General features: G+C 39.4%; 1 protein-coding gene across 3 annotated transcripts in view; it reads left to right on the top strand.

Annotated features, from left to right (window-relative positions):
- The window catches only part of pkn2a (protein kinase N2a), a 39,312-nt gene that overhangs the window by 19,227 nt on the left and 2,182 nt on the right, over window positions 1–17,903 (top strand). For 2 of the 3 annotated variants that reach the window (XM_061838794.1, XM_061838792.1), the window contains exons 2-19: window positions 1,275–1,439; window positions 1,772–1,907; window positions 5,039–5,193; window positions 6,766–6,895; window positions 7,056–7,201; window positions 7,388–7,601; window positions 7,771–7,956; window positions 9,543–9,652; window positions 9,761–9,904; window positions 10,027–10,102; window positions 10,284–10,440; window positions 10,540–10,669; window positions 13,627–13,784; window positions 14,207–14,282; window positions 16,190–16,281; window positions 16,368–16,544; window positions 17,479–17,541; window positions 17,656–17,732. In XM_061838794.1, coding sequence (XP_061694778.1) covers window positions 1,275–1,439; window positions 1,772–1,907; window positions 5,039–5,193; window positions 6,766–6,895; window positions 7,056–7,201; window positions 7,388–7,601; window positions 7,771–7,956; window positions 9,543–9,652; window positions 9,761–9,904; window positions 10,027–10,102; window positions 10,284–10,440; window positions 10,540–10,669; window positions 13,627–13,784; window positions 14,207–14,282; window positions 16,190–16,281; window positions 16,368–16,544; window positions 17,479–17,541; window positions 17,656–17,732 — 2,392 coding nt within the window. The remainder of the gene's footprint in view (window positions 1–1,274; window positions 1,440–1,771; window positions 1,908–5,038; window positions 5,194–6,765; window positions 6,896–7,055; window positions 7,202–7,387; window positions 7,602–7,770; window positions 7,957–9,542; window positions 9,653–9,760; window positions 9,905–10,026; window positions 10,103–10,283; window positions 10,441–10,539; window positions 10,670–13,626; window positions 13,785–14,206; window positions 14,283–16,189; window positions 16,282–16,367; window positions 16,545–17,478; window positions 17,542–17,655; window positions 17,733–17,903) is intronic. The other variant, XM_061838793.1, reaches the window with a different exon arrangement.

Below are 17,903 nucleotides of genomic sequence, written 5' to 3'. Positions count from 1 at the left end.
GGGTCCTGATAAGAAGCCATTTTCTGAAAAAGTTTGGTGTACTCTTGTTCTTTCACCATTCTAAACTACTTTGATTATCCATAAAAGGGATTATCTTCAGATCAATTAACAGTTAAAATAACCCTTATTTGCAGCCTTGGGTTAATGGAATCGGCTAGTAGCACGTCACCACTCTTTTCACACTGTAAAGGAAATGCCCTCCTAATCCTTCAGTGGCCAAAGTGAAGGAATACAAGTGTATGGTGACTGAAAGCACTGCAGAACTTCCACATTGACCAAACACTTATGGAGCCTTCACCCTCAAATTTTATATCTGTTATAATGCTTATGAGTTCTGACAGTTGTTTGAGCCTTGACTATTAAATGTATGGGTGTGAAAATATCGTATATATAAAAAAGTTCCTGAGCTGCGATAACTGGAAGATTCCCTGTGCTACCATTTTCCCATTACCACAAGCAGGTACTACCAATATCTCTCACATTTGAAAAATGTACAAGTGTGGTCAGTCATGCCCGCAGATATAAAGTTACGGGTGTGTGTACTGTTTGTAACTATGAGTGTATCCCTTTAAGAGCGGAGTGGGGCGGTGTCAGGTAAACTAGGAAGTAGAAGTAGCCTGAGCACCAGTTCGTTGAAGACCGTGTGCTTTTGTGTTAAAAAAATTAAAAATGTAAAATAAGACGTCATGCTATGGTCCACTGCGCTGGATTGTTTTTCATTGCCGCTGAGAGTGTGCGACAAGTGCGCGACTGTGCAGTGGCGCAGTTTGGAGGGAACATTGGTCAAGACTGCACAAAATAAAAGACTTCTTTCAATATCTATGTATTTTTACTTGAAACAAATTTTATGCACGTGATTTTTTTCATTTTTCTGTGGAGATTTGCGAGTGAGATGGCGCACGTGCGCACCTGTCAAATCGCAATGTCTGCAATATGTGCTACTATTTCCAGTCCCTTCTCAGCCAAAGTTTTAAGCATGTCATGTGGATGCCAAATGCCACATGCTAAGAGGACAAATACAAGAGACATTAATTCTTTTTCGTTTTGTGTTTTGTCAGCATGTCTCAATTCAATTGATGCATCGAATGTCGTGTAGTTGTCTCAATTTGACGTTGGGACTCTTTTGAATTGGGAAACTGGGATTTATTTATTTATTGTTCATCAATACATGTGTCACATTCCATTTATCGATACTTAAGTACTTTTTCTGCTTTACTTTCCTTTTCTCTCTCTCCACTCACTTCCTCCACTTCTCATTTTCTCTCATCTATTAGGGGGATGTCAGGGGTCATCTGGTATCAGAGAGGTTGGGTCTGGGCAACAATCTGGACCTGTCAGACACCATGGTCCAACAGAAACTGGAAGAGATCAAGGAGCAGATTCGGCGTGAGATCCGAAAGGAGCTAAAGATCAAAGAAGGTGCAGAGAATCTGCGCAAGGTACTATCATTAGTGTCAACATCAACAGTGTTTGCACATCCTAAAATGTAAATTACTCCCAAACGTTAAGAATATTGGGTTTTCAGGTAGAATTTCAGGATGTTGTGGATTTTTGCAATTCAGCTCCTTGTAGCAAGTTATGAAAAAGTACTGAAACGTTGAGCAGTGGGATGTGAGTTTAAAAGTTAAGAGGTCAAATTAAATCCACTTTTAAAGGTTCCTGCATTTTAGGTTCACCCTAAAAATTGTAAAGAAATCTCTAACTTCTTGTGAGTAGTGTATAGAGAGCACAGTATATGAGACATTTTGTCATGATCGGACTTCCTCCTCAGGTCACAACAGACAAGAAGAGCCTGGCTTATGTCGACAACATGCTCAAGAAATCTAACAAAAAGGTTGAGGAGCTTCACCAAGAGCTACAGGAGCTCAACGCCCACATTGTGGTTAAAGACCCAGAAGAATCACAAGGTAACTAAAGCAGTGTTCCCTCCCTGAAATAGTAATTGGTGCGTGAGACGGTTTTATTCCCATACAATTGTGATAGAGCCTTAAATAAGTAATTTACATGTGTTAAGCAGCCCTGTCTGGAATGACTTGTCTTGGCAGCTGGAGTTTGGCCAGCTCCAAGAGCTTGGCTAAACAAGAAAAATGGGGCCCCGTATTTGGAGAGTTGGCCCCCTGAATTTAACATAGGTACCTCTGAGTGTCCATTACTCTACTTACTGTATCAATACCTTAAAGGAAAAGGGCATTTCAATCTGGTTTTAGGTTGCATGTAGGGAAAATACTGTATTTAGTTTTTGGTGGTTTACACTGTGCTTCATCTAATCTTAGAGAAGGGTTTGGCTACTCTGTTATTTCTTTAGCAACAAAGTGTCCCTCATTACTGGGTACTTTAATGCCAAGTATCACATAGTAAGTACTTTTGTCAGTGTTGTGTCAGAGCACACCAGCATGAACATCAGCACATACACAGCCCAAGCCAGTATTTGGAGGTGACTCACACTCAAGAGGCTAACATTGTTGCATTCCACCAATAGTTACAATGAGATGACGATTGTTCCCCTCCAAAAGCTGTTGAAAGCTGGCTCCAGTTACTCTGTCAACAACAGTAAAACTTGCAAAGGGTCAACCATAACAGTGGTGCTTGTTTAGCCCGCTCACGTTACACCGGTGGACTGAAGACGCAGTTGTCAGGAGGCGAGTGGTCACATGAAAGGAAGTGAAGGAATGGTGTTTGTCTGCCTGATGGCGTTGACATTCCCCAATTCAGTTGATGTTGGGAAGTAGACCAAGGGGGGGCATGTGTTTTGGGGGAGGGCAGAGAGTTCTCTCGGTAAATGGTTATCTTGAGTGGGAACAAATTTAGCCTGACTCTGTGACCCTCTGGCTGATGAACGAGGTCTTTCTTTCTATCTTTCTGTGTGACGCAATGCCACCGGAATGTCGCTGACCGTGGTGAAATGACGTGAGCTGGGAATTTAGTGTGTCTCGGCTCCGCAGTCATGGGACAACCTTTTGACACGCGGTCAGACCTTGAACAGTGCTTATTTCCCAAATGAGTCAGAAACACTGTGTCTCGACCAGCAGCCAGAATGGGTGGGTTTTGTTGCTGGACAACTTGTGGGGTGGGGTTTCTGCTTATCTTTCCTGGTTGGTCTACTGTTTGTCACAGACGAACTTTCTCAGGCACTGAAGGTCAGTATCCGTGTTTATGCCACACATAAGTCCCCCCCCGTTTTTTTTTTTTTTTTTACTACAGTGGTAACTGTAAGAATTTTAATATGTTCGGTGACCACCCTTGCAACTCAAAACATCCATATCTCAAGTCAGCTTTCTGTATTGTAATGAATGAAAATGCCATTAATCCGTTCCAGCCACCCAAAAACATGTCGTAGCATTCATTAAATAGAAAAAAATGCACTTTGCCGCATTATATTTATTGAAAACATACAGTAATAACATCATTAAGATCAAAGTAATTACTGTATCAAACACAAAACAGTCTGTTATTTTTCAGAGGATAAAGAATGTCCCTAAGTATTGTCTCCTCTTGTTTGTGTGTTGCTACCACTTGTGTTCAACTGAGTTTTTTTAAAGATTATTTATTTCCCACATTGATCAGAATCATCTATGTTTTTAGAATGTTAAAAGCACACAAAGAATTTTTCTCAGATAGTTTGAGCTGCTGTACTATGACGTACCTGTGGAGTACGACAACAGACAGTCAATTGACAGAAAACTTTTGCGATATAAGGACATTGCGATAACAGTCGCGGACGATTGAACTTGGCTAGTAAGACGATACTCCCCACCCGTAACTTTTATGTGATACAATAATTAACAAATATTAGGTCATTTGTGTTAGTTCCACACATTGGCTTTTAGTTCTAAGGTTTGATATTGATACTGGATATAAAACGCTGAGTCAAATATTAATTTTAGTTTATGCTGCAGGCAGCTAAGAAAATCTACATTCATAATTTGGACACCCGTTATTTAAACCATGCAAACAGTTTTGACCTAGCCCTCTAGAGAATAAGAATCGAGAATCGATTGGACCAAAATCAGTTAAATTCAAATGACGCCCAACCATAAGGTCAGACATTTTGCTGCGAGGAGCCTTGAAATCAGGTCATTTAAATTTCTCGAACTTACAGTATATATGTCTATGTTACAGAGTCACTCATTGGAGATATGATTCGCCAAAAAATCTGACCTTTAATAATCCAAAATCAATTTTTATCCGATTAATTGAAGTGTTGACATAATTTCGAAAAATATTCAATAGCTGCAGGTCCAAGATATTGTTGTGTCTTTTAAAAACACAAGACTAATTCATATTATGGACAATGTTCTTCCTGGAAAAAAAACAAACATTTGTTAATAAGCATTTTTTGAGCACGATCTCCTTTTTTATGAAGAGTTCTACCTTGGCATAAATGCCACAGAAACTGAACTTGCAAATCAGGTCTGGAGAAATCAGGCTGGTTGTGTGTGTGTGTTTTTTTTTTTTTACTCTGTGTAGGGAATGGTTTCCATGTCCGTTTCAATTACACCAGTGAAAACCTATTCTCTGGATGGTTTTCCATTGTACAGTACACAGAGTTCGAGAAATGTTTTTATGTGATGTATTACACACATGGTTTGTCTGTTCAAAGTTCTTGTCTTACTTCAAACATCCATATCCATTTTCCAAGCCTCTTTTCCTCACAAGGGTGCTTTTGTAAATAATCCCTCTGAAGTTATCTGTGACATGGTAGGAAACTTCTAATTTCCTCTCTGCCTTCTGTTACAAATCTTCATTATTGCAGCGCTGTCTTTATTCTTAGAATAAATAAAATTCTGTAATAACAAATTCATTTCCACTTGAGCTTCCGGAAGCTTCTACCCGACAGCTTTTCTGTAAGCAAAGTTATAATTATTCGTGCTAGGCTGAAGGATTATTTAGCTAACCTCAACAAGGCTGCTTGCCAAAAATAGTGCCTACAAGCAGAGTTCAATTTCAAGTCTGTGACAAACTCCAGCACCAGTCATCTTCTGTATCAGTGCTTGTTTTGCAAAATGCTTCAAGGCCCTAACCCTTCCTTTCTCCTCAGAATGCCCCCTGACCCCAGATACCCCTAACAGCGAGAGCCGAATGTGCACAAGCAGCAGCCGCCTAGCTGCCCTGAAAAGACAGAACGACATTGAGCTCAAGGTCAAACAGGGTGCAGAGAACATGATTCAGATGTACTCCAATGGGCCGTCAAAGGTAGGCTTTACATATACAGTGCATACATTTCCATAAAATGTCCATCTGATACAGCAGAATGATGGAACATAACAATCCAATCCTTTATTTAACAACAAAAAAACCCACTGAGACTGGGGCCTCTTATTCAAGACTCGGCTCTCCCTCCAACTCAAACTAAATGATTCTCCCGATTATCCCATTGATTAATTGGTGAATCGGATAAAAATGTACATCGGATAATTGAAAAAAACAATGATTGATCAGCCAATGAGGGTGCTGGCAGTAGCAGTCAAATACAATGCAAGTGACAAATTTGGACAAAATGTTCTGGAAGTGAATTTTTATTGGTTGCCTGCTCTGTAAATATAAAGTAAACAGATGCACACTTCCCAGGGAGCATGATCCCATAGAGCACTAGTGTCAACTTCCATGATTCATGTGAAAATCTGTAACACAATCTCAAATTGTCATGCCATAAATGATAACGTTAAGATATTACAAGCATTTCTGTATTACCATACATGAACTACTAGCCGATCCCATTAACCACATTTCTTTCCCTCGATTTCTGATTCCAAAACTGTTCATGAATTTCATTTGTAAATAAGATGCGGCGATTAAAGATTTTTATGGTTTCACAGTCGTAACGACCCTCTGAGGGAAACCATAACTACTATGTGGCCTGTGACAAAAATGACTTTGACCCCCTTGCCATAGAGGTTGTAATGCTGTTGCACAAAGACAGTGAGGCCAAACTTAAATGATGTTAACGTTTTTTTTCTTCTTGTTGTTTGTTGCTGTGACCTTTTCTCAGTCCTGTATTATAGAAGTATGTGGAAAATTAGGGCTGCATACATACACATTGATTATATTTTTTTCTTAATAATTGTGCATCCCTATGTAAAATGATTTACCAAAATGGCTGGTGAAAAACTTGCTTGGCTAGAGGATTGTTTTCATCCTGTGGATTTAAAACCTTTAAACCGCTCATGTATGATGGAGGAAGCCCTTATACAGTCATTCTATATGAATGGAGGGGTCCCTCCACTCCGCTCGCGGGCCGCCAGTTGCCTGTCCCAGATGTAGACCATAGCCTACCGTCAGTTACAACAGAAAGTAGGGTTTTGGTATATCATGCAACTGTCTCTACTGTGTCTGTGTAACTTTGAAAGGTCACAATGTTTTGTCATCAGACAGACACAAGAGCCAGATGGAAATAGCCCTGTCATGATGTCACAGAGGAAATTCCTGTTGGAGAGAGTTCTTTTCCTCTGGGCGCCGGGTGACCTGGAGTTAAATTCAGAGGAATTTTCATGTCTGTGTGCGATTTACTGGCATAAGAGTGGCCGGTTAATACATACACAAAGATATGCCTTTGTTTTAGCAAATAAAAATGTACTTGTAATCACAGGTTCATTGATGTCTGAAGTGTAACAGTATTTCTGTTAGGTTTTTTTTTTTTACTTGCGCATGACAGACTATTTTTAAATGCAAAAATGTGCTGAATCAGGCTTAAAGTATTTTTGTTGTTTTGCAGTTGTCATGAGCAGGTCCTTCTGGCAGACTTTAATGGTTTGATTGTTCCGCTAGGATCGCAAGTTGCTGGCGACGGCACAGCAGTTGCTACAGGATAGCAAGATGAAGATCGAGTTCATCAGGATGCAGATCCTCAAGGCCAGCCAAACCAATGAGCTGAACTTTGAGAACAACGACGTGATTGGTAAGCTGTGCTTAATGTTAAATGATTCAAGATAAATTCTCTCTTTTTTGTTTTTTTTTTTTACATTCTTGTCAAAATAAAGATGATTCAGATTATGAAATTATAAAAAAACATGCAAGGGAGTTTGTTGTACTTGTAATTGTCCTTTATTGTACTCCAGACAAGGCCATCATCAGCCCTTTGGACCTTCGGGTGGAGGAGCTGTGTCATCATGCCAGAATCGAATCTGCAGTGGCGGAAGGAGCCAAGAATGTTATGAAACTCCTGGGCACGGGAAAAGTCACAGAAAAGAGAGCACATTTAGAGGTAGCACATTACATCTACAAGTCATCAAAATTCAAAGTAGATAATTAATAGGAAAGATAACGTTTCAGGTTTTTTATTCCTCATGGATCTAGAATTACACAGTCAAGCGCAACTATTCATGACGCATGTCTGTCTGCTCATTCCTGATTTATTCACTGTCTGCATCGTCACCCTCCTCCAATTCAGGCCCAAGCCCGCTTTAATGAATCCAGCCAAAAGCTCGACCTCCTGCGCTACTCCTTGGAGCAGCGCCTCAGCGAGCTGCCCAAGAACCACCCACGGAATAGCAGCATTGTGGAAGAGCTGTCACTCCTTTCCACGCCGGTCTTCAGCCCACGATCTAGCATCATCTCCACACAGAACCAGTACAGCACAGTGACAAAGCCCGCTGCACTTACAGGTACCACAGGACACGATTTAGAATCAAGCGTGTTAACAAACATAACATACTTTAATTCATTTTATTGGCTCTGACTGTATTCTGTGTTTGATCAAGAATGCAGTTGTAACCAGATTATTGAACATTTCAGACGAAATATTGTGTGATATTTTCCACACTCCACTACCAGGCACCTTAGACGTTAGGCTTATGGGCTGTCAAGACCTTCTGGAAAATGTTCCTGGCCGCTCGAAAGCTGCATCTGTCCCTCTGCCGGGGTGGAGTCCCAGTGAAACACGCTCATCCTTCATAAGCAGAGCTAACCGAAACCGCAGTGTGAGCTCACGGAACATGACAAAAAGCGAGGAGCTCTCTAGTAAGTACATCTATTCAAGTAAACAATGATACATACTGTTAAAAGGAATTGCAGTGGTACCTTGACTTATGAGTGCCACAAGTTTTTGCGAGTTATTAGTGAGTTTCAGATATGCTGCTGCTTGAGTAAAGATTAAAATAAAGGAAAGAGGGAGCAATTAAGGCACTGTAATGCTGTCACATGTGGGAAAGGAGAGCCACAGTCCCACATGCACTTTCAAACTTTAATTTAGCAGGTTAAATACAGACTAAGAATACTCACAATAGGGCACACCATTTAAAGTGACGCATCCAATTTACAAATACTCCAGTACAGAAAGTAATTACGTGGGCTGGAATGGCCACAAGTAGTCCAGAATAGGAACAAACGCTGGTGCTCTTTCATTTGCTTTAGTGATAAATGGAATGGGGCGGCACGGTGGATGAGCTGGTAAAGCATTGGCCTCACAGTTTTGAGGACCTGGGTTCAATCCCGGCCCCTGCTGTGTGGAGTTTGCATGTTCTTCTTGTGCCTGCGTGGGTCACATCCCAAAAACATGCAATTATATTTGGACACTCTAAATTACCCCTAGGTGTGATTGTGAGTGCGGCTGTTTGTCTCTATGTGCCCTATGATTGGCTGGCAACCAGTTCAGGGTGTACCTCGACTCCTGCGCGTTGACAACTGGGATAGGCTCCAGCACTCCCCGTGACCCTTGTGAGGATAAGCGGCAAAGAAAATAGATGGATGGATGGATAAACGGAACGGTAACAAACGGGTATAAGGCACATTCATACATTAGCTGCATAGCCACATCTCACATCATTCAAGAGGTCTTACCCAAGTGAACTAAAATACCTGCACCACGTTCATCCTTTATAATGCAATATTTATTCAATTAATCAATGGGATAATCTATATATGCAATTATAAAAAATATTTGATAACTACAGCCTTTGAAATTTAGTAGACTTTAAAAAAACTTTTCATATTGTTGTTATTTTGTATTTTTAATACAATGGAATATTTTTTGTTTTTTTTAATGACAAAAATGATAAACTTTGGGGAACTGGAATGGATTAATGGTGTTTCAATTAATTCCACCCATCCATTTTCTGTGTTCCTTATCCGTCAATTGGGTCGCGGGTGTACTGGAGCCTATCCCAGCGATCTTCAGGCGAGCCGCAAGTTACACCCTGTAGTGATGACCATCCAATAGCGGGGAACATATAAACAAAATTCACACTCATCTTCACCCCTATGGGCAATTACGTCTTCAATGAACCTGCATATGCATATTTTTGGGATGTGGGAGGAAACTGAAGTACCCGCAGAAAACCCATGCAGGCACAGGTAAAACAGGCACACTCCACACAGGCGACACTGGATTTGAACCCAGTTCCTCATAACTGTGAGGCAGAAGTGTTAACCAGTCCTCCACAGTGCTGCCTTCAGTTAATTCTAATGAAGGCTAATAAAGGAAAATTTATTTGATGAGTGAATTAAATTACATGCTTTGTCATCAAATACATTAAGTCACGTTACCACTGAAATTGATTACATCAATACAAAGCCGGTGTTTGTAAGCAGGGGCTGTTTCTCCTCAGATGAGATCAGCGCAGTTTTGAAATTGGACAACACAGTCGTTGGTCAGACCAGCTGGAGGCCAGTCAGCAACCAGGCCTGGGACCATAAGTTTACATTGGAGCTGGACCGGGTAACAAATATAAGCTCATACTGTGTACACTGAACCTGCATCACTGCTATTGACTCGTGTTTGTCCAACATGGGTCTAATGTGTTTATCTCTTACTGTCCCCTTGTAGTCTCGCGAGTTGGAGATCTCCGTTTATTGGCGTGACTGGCGCTCACTCTGCGCCGTAAAATTCCTGCGTCTTGAGGACTTCTTGGACAACCAGCGTCATGGAATGTGTTTGTACCTAGAGCCACAGGGGATGCTGTTTGCTGAGGTTTGTGCGCACACAAAAACAAATCATCTAAATCTTTGCTGGTCAAAACAAATGAACAAAGTTGTGTAACCATTACTGCTATTCATTATGCATTTACGAAGTTGATCATGTGTGTTGTTTAGGTAACGTTTTTTAATCCCGTCATCGAGAGACGACCAAAATTGCAGAGACAAAAGAAGATTTTCTCGAAACAGCAAGGTAAGTGGTCAAAGTTTTGCTTTTTTTTTTTTTTGTTAAAGAAACCTCAATGTCGCTAATATTTATAGGCACAGTTAATTTCCCTAACTTTGAGCCTTTAATTTTTTTTCACTAAGATAATTCAAACAGCTATTCTTTTAAATCATATCCCTGTTCCTGCTTCCTTCTTCTGCGTCACCAGGTAAGACTTTCCTGCGAGCCCCTCAGATGAACATCAACATCGCTACTTGGGGCCGTCTGGTGAGAAGAGCCATCCCAACTGTGAGCACCAACTCCTTCAGCCCACAGGCTGCCGAGACCGGGTCCAGCGGCATCCCAGGTTCACCCAGACCCAGCAGGCAAGCAAAGGCACCTTTCACTTCTCATCAACCTAAAAGGACTTGACACTTGACTTGGTTCTGCAAGATGATCTATCTTAATTGTATCCTTATCTACAGTGACCCACTGGTGACCAAGCTGGATTTTGACAGAGAGCCCACACCAGGACCCAAGTTCTACCCAGCACCCGACAGCATCCGAGAACCACCGGAGAAACAAAATTTGCTGCCTGACAAGGAGCAAGTGCAGGTATGGAATGAAGAATTTTTCTGATGGGAGACGTTGAATTGATTTAGCCAAAAAGAAGACCACAGAGAAAACTGAAAAGAACATTACAACAGATTTCAATCATTTAGATACACTACAATCTCTAATACTGCAATATTGGTGCTTCTGACCACTTCTAATTTGTTTGGCTTTGGAAAATACTTCTTCCATAAAAATAAGTACTGGGTCAGTGGTGTCTTGAGATTCAGGTGACCCGAGTTGTTTGAGATAGATATCATTTGGCTTTTATTTTTTTATTATTATTATTTTTTTAAATTCTGACATGAGAGCAAAAACTTAACATCCTGTTTGATGGCAGTGAACACCACGCTTCAGAACAAGCAACAGGTTGAGAGACAGCAAACAATTCTGTAAAAAAAAAAAAAATTAACAGCCCTCAAGCTGTTTACTGACGCTCCCTGTCAAGGATATAATAATAAGCGAAATGAACAAAATAAGTCAAACTAAAATTGAAAAAAAAAAAACTGTTTTTAAAAACAAAATGACACTTCACATTTGTGAAAATAACTGTAATGTCCTTCCTTTTCTTCTTTGTCGGTTAATTTTATACATGAGTAGTTTTTAGCCTTGATTTTAAATGTTTTTATTGCTGACAAATGCATTTATACATACAGAACGGATATGTAAGGAAGGCCAAACAGTCCTTTGAATTTCAGACAATGAGTTTATTTCGCTTATAGGTGATCAAACTACTGCGTCAAAGGGACATTTTCACAGCACTACTTCAGCAACAACAGCAAAACTTGAAAAGCTTTGTGACAGTACTCATGGATGCACTTTCATTGGAGATTCAAGAATTAAACGCAAGCTTAATTTTAATGTATCTGTATATTCTGAAAGTCCACTTCAGAAGTTTGAAATTGATCAACAAGGGAAGGAAAACATACAAATGAAGACTTTTAATTTTTTGCTACATTAAACATATGCCATAATTTTGGGTGTAAATTCCGCACCCATTTACAATACACACCCCCACAATGGACCTCAAAATTCTGGATTACCTTTTTATAATCCATTTTTACAGTGCATGGTTTTGCTTCTACCCATGTGATCAAAATATAAGGTATTATCTGCATTTTGTTAGTTTTTTTTTTCAAATAATTATTCTGAAGCATTTTATTTGAACACATGATTCTTTTCATTTGCTTGCTCATATTTTGAAATTCACTCCCCTGCGGTTATTTAGTACATTAGAAAACACATATGCTGTGCTCATACAGTATGTTTGATTACCCAGGCATAATTTGTAAGATGGTACTAGTCTTAAAAAAAAAAACACACAAGGGCCAGGCAAAATATATTTTAATGGGGTTCAAATGAAACTGTCAAGAATATCAGAAAAGCATTGTTTTTAAACAAAACATTACCAAAAATAAAATTGTCTGTTGTTCTGTCATAAGTCTTAAAAAAACAATAACAATATTTCACTAATTCTGCCAGGGTATGTAAACTTATGAGCACAACTGTACATGTGCAGTCATGCATACTCATCATATTCGAATTAAAGTGTTGGTGACCCCTTTTTCATAATCTCTAGGTGGCAGGTGCATATTAGAATCAAAATGTGCACTGTTCTCATAACTTCTACGTGGTGGTGGGGAGTTTGAGTGAAAGTGTACAGAGCTACAAAACCTCTAGATGGAAGCATAGTGTGCATTTATTAATTGTATTTTTTACCATTTTCCCCTATACCTATGTAATGTGCTCTACAGTATTGACTTTTGACCATTTTTGAGAGGGATAAAATATGCATTACACACAAGATATAACAGTGTAAAAGTTTTTTAAAGGCCATACTACAGCATGTGTCTGTCTTATGAATGGTTTTACTATATGTGGGGATGAATCTAATGTAACTTAAGAAGCAGTAGCTGCACTTTGTGCTCTTCAAATCCTGTGGAAGGATATACAATATTTATATTTCATTTATGGATTTTTTTTTGTGTGTCAGAAAAAAAATAATTTTTTTTGCTAGATATTTTTTGTTTTTATTACACAATAACCCATTGTGATTTTTTTTTTCCTCACATCTGACAAATAACCTGAATAAAAAAAAAATTTTGAAACTATTGACAAACTAAAATGAAGCATTTAAGTCCAGTCAAAACGATCAAACCTTCTCTAAAAACTAACTAAAGATACAATTCATCAGGTCCAATATCAGCACAAAATGATAAAATTATACTACATCTGAAGCCACCCAGGAAAACCTCTATTACCATGTTAGAGTTTCATAGTTGACCAAAAAATTTTAGAAAACGGTTCAGCAGCTGAAACCATCAACGAGCTGTCTTGACTCAATACCATCTGACTATTTCAAAGCGATTGGAACTTCTGTGCTAGCTGATTTGCAGCAAATAATCAATTGCTCACTTTAGTCAGGCGAGGTTCTTAAAATAGCTGCCATGAAACCTCTTCTTAAAAAAATAAAAACAATAAATAATAATAATAATAATAAAAACTTCCATGTTGGCAGGCTATACACCCATTTCAAATCTCCCTCTCATAGCCAAGAATGTTGGGTTGTTTTTAACTAACCCAGCAATTTCTTGAATTTAAATTGACAAATTTCAATCAGGTTTCCAAATTCATCTTCAGAAGGTTTTGGTCGGCTGAAATGGATTAATGCCATTTCTATTCATATAAATGGGAAAAGATCATTTGAGATACAAAATGAATTAAACTCAAAGCACCTGTTATTGTGATCTAGAATCAGTTTGTCATAACAACTTTATTAACTGTACAGCCCGTCAATTAAGTATTATTTTAACATTATGAACAGTCATATCTGTATTATAAGAAGCTAAACACTATTGATCTGTTGATTTAAATTGTCAAAAGAACAAAACACATTACTGTAACTATGTTTGGTTACACTAGAATAAAGGCGTCACTTACTAATTGCACCTTATTTTTAGCCCTTCGATCCCTCCCTCCAGGATGCGCTCGCCTCTTTCGACTTCCTGAACAAGAGGAACAGTGTGGCGGTGAAGCCCAATCTGGACCTGGTGGCCGAGACGGAGCTTCAGCATCCCGACTTGGAGCTCACGGCCTTCCCAAAAGATGCGGAGATAAGGTAGAAGTGAGATAAGTAAGATAGTGGTTACTGTGTCTGCATCACATTTCAATTGAACATTCTAAATTCTCCAAAGTTGTGAGTGTGGATGGTTGTCTTTGTCCCCTACATTTGACTGGAGGCGAGTTCAAGACTACTCAAGACCCCTTGGCCCAAAGTCGGCTGGGATATCTTTCATCTCTCCCTAACAAGGACAAACAGTGTCGAAAATAGCCGGATAGGAAATATACTGCTGGTATTTTTTTTAACAATTGTCATATTGAGTGTTGCTCTGACCTATTTCTCACACTCGTGCACAACCGGCAGCCCCAGGCTTTCATTGCTTGTGTCGTTTTTTTAGCTTGTTTTGAGGAAAATGTCTTTTTCCAGAACTGGAACTACATGATACTTTGCTGTAACGGATACTCAAATGTATTTCATAGGGAAGAAGAACAGTTTCACTTTAGCCTCAAAGACTTCAAATGTGTTGCAGTCCTTGGACGCGGGCACTTTGGAAAGGTAAATTTTGTGCATTTTACTTCATTAATGTGATAATATGGAGAAGCACTTGGTAAAACAGCAACTATCTTCAATTTATTCGTTACCCACCTCCACCATTCTGGTAATGACTGCAACCTTTGTGGTGTTGTGACTAATCGACTTAAAAGGAATTGCTTTTTGTGGTACTTCAAAATAAAACATGATTGCTGCCTGACAGTCATCAAGCAGCATAGCTCAAGCAGGAGTGTTACTTGTCAATGAGAGTATATGCATATATAAAATGTAAACCGTAATTTCCGGCCTATAAGCCGCGACTTTTTTCACATGCGTTCAACTTTGGAGTTTATGTGGTGATGCGGCTAATTTGTGCATTTTTTCTAACGGCCGCAAGGGGGCACTCGAGCGGAAAAGGTAAGAGTGAGACCAGTGGAATATACATGTGCCGAGGAAGTGACTTTTACCGGTCCGGCCCTAGCGTGTTACTGCCATGTCTCAGTGACTTTTACCTGTATTTTTTTTTGTTTTTTTTAACTGGCCCTGTTAGCACGCCGCTAGTGTTAGCGCGGCGCTAGCGTTGAACTCTGTGTACCATCTTTCTTTGTAAATATCTCATGTTTTAATGTGGGTTTCAATGTGAGCACTTGCAGCTTTTACACAGCTGCGGCGTATGTATGTACCAAATGGTATTTCCTTTACAAATGTACTGGGTGAGTCTTAATACCAGGTGCGCTCTGTAGGCTGAGATTTACGGTATCAGGGATGAGAATTTTCCGCCGATTGGCGGTTTTCCGACTTTTTCAGACCAAAATGACCATTCTCGAGATAAGCGCAAATCCATTGAGAAAATTTCGGGGGGGTATCGTCCGCCTGCCTCTCAGTGGTGGGCTCCAAGCTGCAAGTTCAGCTTAGTGCTAGCACAAGCACGACTATCATATGCCGTTCTAACTTGCTCGGTCGTGTAAATATTTGCATTTTGCGACATAAACATTAAAACTTGTTTGCGGCAGATTACTCGATTGGACAACAGCGTTATACAGTATAACGATCCAATCGTGTTAGTGTTTAATCGAGTTTCACCATTGCTATGTGCTCTCAGTTCTCAGAAATCGCAGTGTAACTTGTTAGTTAGCCAAGTAATGGCGCGTGGGACTCAGCGCGAACTGAGCGACGGTGTTTTCAAAGTTTTGCGATGGCGAAAGTGTTAGAAAAAAGGGATGAAAATTGAGCGAGGGCAATTGACAAGAATGCTGGAATCAAAAACAGTTTCAGACGCGCATGGCTTGAAAAAAGTGTAACCGTGCAGATAGAACCTAAAATGGTATCAGCATGTCTAACCGAACACATACAAAAAGTGGACATTCCCGGCAAAGTGCTGTGCACTCTGTGTTCCGATAGGAGCAAAAAATATTCCTTCTCCCCCCCCCAATCGACAGACATTTTCAGTGTTTTTCCAAATTGGTCATTCGCATCCCTGCGGTATATGTCATGTACTTATTGAGTTATAATAACTTTTCCTTGATGAGTTTTTATGAATGCTTTTGATTTGTGGATAATGTAGGACATGACTTGTTGGTCGGCCAATAAGACATTCCATAGTGTATGACACATCCTCGAATCAGTAGAATAGCTAAATAAATACATTTTCGTCACATAATAATAATAATAATCACCGTCGTAATCATAATATATTTTTTTAAAGTTCAAAAAGAAAAAGTCCAGGGATTTCCCAGGGTTAGCAGCATCTAAAAAAAATTTATGCAATTTTTTAATATAATTCCCTCAAGTTTTATGAAGTAAATAAAAGAGAGTTTGTAATATAGTGGTAAAGTGTTTACCAATACCATATAGTACAGAGAACCGACCTCCTGTATCTTGAATGTATCTTGTGCTTGTCTGAGGCCTTTTTTTTTTTTTTTTTTTTACAGGTTTTGTTAGCGGAGTATAAAAGTACGGGTGAAATGTTTGCCATTAAAGCTCTGAAGAAAGGCGACATTGTGGCTCGAGATGAAGTCGACAGGTAACAGCCGGCAATCAGTAAAGCTCAATGATGTGAAATCTTACAAAAGAGCATAAAACACTGACTTGATCGTCTTCATCTTCCAGTTTGATGTGCGAGAAGCGGATCTTTGAGACGGTCAACAGCGTGCGCCACCCGTTTCTGGTCAACTTGTTTGCATGCTTCCAGACACAGGAGCACGTGTGTTTTGTCATGGAGTACGCCGCGGGGGGTGACCTGATGATGCACATCCACGCCGACGTCTTCTCTGAACCGCGGGCCGTGTAAGTGTCTAATGAGGCAATGTCTCGCTCCCCTCCCACCTTGCTTTAAATACGATCAATGTTACATTTTTAAAAATAGCAGAGGGGGATGCATTTTGTCCACATATGCTATATGTCAATGCGCTCATATGACAATTGAAATTCTCTTCTTTGTGATCAGGTCCAAAAATAAGCCTACCTTAGGGAAATGGGTTGATATGGGACTTAGTGTGGACTCCCCACATACTGGGCCTGACCGCGAATAGCAAAAATCCACAGACACAGTTCTTGAACAAGCAGGGATATACTGGCACCGAGTGTTTTTAGGGAGTAAGAGAGAGGGAGTATATAGAGTAATAGAATAGAGTAATAAAAAAAGAATTGGGAGTTGGGGGGGGATTGGCAAAGGTATGCGGCGCTCCACTGTATTGCCTTGATTGAAATATCGGCAGCTTTAAATTTATATCTTTGGGGAAGCGTAACATAGTTTTCTTCTTTGTAGGAACTCAAGGATGCAGATGTGTAACAGTTTCAAGTGTCTGAGTTAGAATGATTTGTTTACAATTAGAATTAGTTTAATACTCAATTAATCTATAGGTTATTTTTATGTAAATTGATCAGTTGGATATTGAAAAAAAATTTCAAACAAAAAAACCCCAGGACATTATTTTAAATTGATTCATATAATTCTGATGCAGTTACTGTTTTGATTCATAATGTGAGGAAAAAAAGCCAAGTCGGTCCATAAATGTTGAAAGAGGCGAGTCAGTGTTACCCATTTAGCCTTGTGGAAAATAACAAAACATTGACTTGGTTGTTTAATTTCACTCTTAATTGGCAGGCGGGCACTCTGGAGACTCAGTACTTGTTCACGAACCATGTTCATTTTTCCTGATGGCCCCACTTTAATTGGATTTCACTGATTAAAACTGTTTTGTTTTGGGTTTTTTTGTAGATTTTATGCCGCCTGCGTCGTTTTGGGATTGCAATATTTACACGACCACAAAATTGTGTACAGGTGAGCCCTTTGGGTGACATTTCTTGAATATAGTCCTGTTGAATGTTTAATTAAAAAAAAAATGTTATATATATATATATATTGTGTATATACACCTGTTTTTGTGTTTGGCAGAGACTTAAAGCTGGATAACCTGCTGCTTGACACTGAGGGTTATGTGAAGATTGCTGACTTTGGCCTTTGCAAAGAAGGTGAAATGAATTAAAATGGAACAATGCAGCATTAAAAAAAGTCATATGTAAACTAAGGGTAATAATAATGATAATGTCAAATATGTTTTTGTTATTAGTGTTTTGGGAAATAGATCAAATTTGTGGTTAAACTATTAATACGGGCGATTCTAAATATTTTTGGTGGTCTTG

This window comes from Syngnathoides biaculeatus, chromosome 13 (genome assembly GCF_019802595.1).
Source record: "Syngnathoides biaculeatus isolate LvHL_M chromosome 13, ASM1980259v1, whole genome shotgun sequence".
NCBI classification, from domain to species: domain Eukaryota; kingdom Metazoa; phylum Chordata; class Actinopteri; order Syngnathiformes; family Syngnathidae; genus Syngnathoides; species Syngnathoides biaculeatus.
This window is presented reverse-complemented; position numbering and strand designations above follow the sequence as displayed.